The sequence below is a fragment of the Triticum aestivum genome, chromosome 7D (assembly GCF_018294505.1).
Source record: "Triticum aestivum cultivar Chinese Spring chromosome 7D, IWGSC CS RefSeq v2.1, whole genome shotgun sequence".
Taxonomy (NCBI): domain Eukaryota; kingdom Viridiplantae; phylum Streptophyta; class Magnoliopsida; order Poales; family Poaceae; genus Triticum; species Triticum aestivum.
Window position 1 is genome coordinate 163,165,072 of NC_057814.1, and position 1,558 is coordinate 163,166,629.

At 57.3% G+C, this 1,558-nt stretch overlaps 1 protein-coding gene across 1 annotated transcript; it reads right to left on the reverse strand.

The window, feature by feature from the left end:
• Positions 1-451: 451 nt before the first annotated feature.
• On the reverse strand, positions 452-1,314 carry LOC123170315 (uncharacterized). The gene has a single exon (XM_044588163.1). The coding sequence runs from the start codon at positions 1,080-1,082 to the stop codon at positions 840-842; it is 243 nt and encodes an 80-aa protein (XP_044444098.1). The 5' UTR covers positions 1,083-1,314; the 3' UTR covers positions 452-839.
• Between the last annotated feature and the right edge of the window lie 244 nt (positions 1,315-1,558).

The window sequence follows — 1,558 nt, forward strand, 5'->3', positions numbered from 1 at the left end:
AAAAAGATGAGAATTGATGGCTGCGGTGAGGCCGGCAGCTGCTATCGTGGAACTGAGGCCATGTTGGCGTCCAGCGGGAGATCGAACTGCCCCAGGTGAGCACCGCCTGCGACTTCTGTTCGCCGCCAGCCAAACAAGCCGAGAGACAAGGACAAAATGGAGCCGAGGTGCCCAACTACTTCCAAGAAACGGTTGAGACCACCGTAGGCGTACACGTGGCGTCATGAAAAGGTCTGCCTTTTGGCCACATGAGGCCATGAGTGACGCACGCGAATGTCTGCTTCCACTTCCACGCAAGTGCAATGAAGCTCTCGCTAAAAAAAAAACACTTCCAGGCATGCGTAAACAGCTGACACGTTTTTGTCTATTCTCAAACCAAATTCGGAGCACATAAAACTGCCTTTTTCTTTTGAGTTAGAGTGCATAACTGTGCTTTGTCAAGATTTGACAATGGATCACAAAATATAACACTTTACTGAGAAAGGTATATACATGTGTTGCTGGTACACTTTCGCAGGTTGCCTATGTTTTATTCAAACGAACAGATCCTACCAGGAGTAGTATACGAGTATCTTTTCTTCTGTACAAATCAACACCCGGCGAAAAGCACGCGCGGGCAACAAAAAAATCTCCAAGAAACCAACCAACGAATTCAATCAATCCAACCTTGTCGGTCGCCGGCGGCTAGTCGGCCGGCCTACCTAGCTAGGGAAAAAGAACATGCGAACACTGTGAGCCCGCCACCGCCGCCCGGGTTGGTCCGTGAAAAACAAGTTTGAACCCGAGAGAGCAGGGGTTGGTCGTGGAGGACGGCCGAGTCGCGCCGCCGGCGTCGACCTCTACGGCGGGCAGCGGTTGTTCGGGCTGTTGGTGGTGCAGGAGGCGCCCGGCCCGTCCAGCCGCTGCGTGAACAGCCGCCGGAGCGCCTGGGCCATGGTCGACGCGCCCGGCAGCGCGGTCCCTCCGGCGGCCGCCCAGTCGGCGCCGCCCAGCGGCCGCGCCTCGCCGAGCACCGCCAGAAGTAGGAACGCCGCCATGATCACCGGCAGGGCGAGCCTCATCGTCCTCCTCGCGACGGCCATCGACCTCGTCAACCTTGGCTTCCTTCTTCTTCTGTCTCTTCTCCCTTTGCAACAAGCTTGTAGGGGGGCTGCACGACGCTGGGTTCTGGCAATGTCGTCGAGATGCAATTCTTCAACGAGGTGGTAGTAGCTTGGAATGAACGGGCGGCGCCTATATATAACGCAGGGGAGACGAGGCGGTCGATGGAGCTAGCGAGGCGTGGAGACTAGGCAGGAAGTTGCATGCCGGTTACGTGCGGCGACTAGGCTTTCGCGCGTCCCGTTTCATGAAAAGTCAATGCGCGCGGCACGCAGGGCTGGCGAGCGCGCGCGGTGCGTTCCAATCTTCCTACCGCGGCGGTGCGTTCGTGCGTGCGTGCGCGCGCGCACGGAGGGGTAACAAACTGCGCGCGCGCGAAAAAACGTCGAAGGCACGAGCGTGTCGTCCGTCTTGACCAGAGCATGCACGGGAACAAATACATGCATATATCCATGAC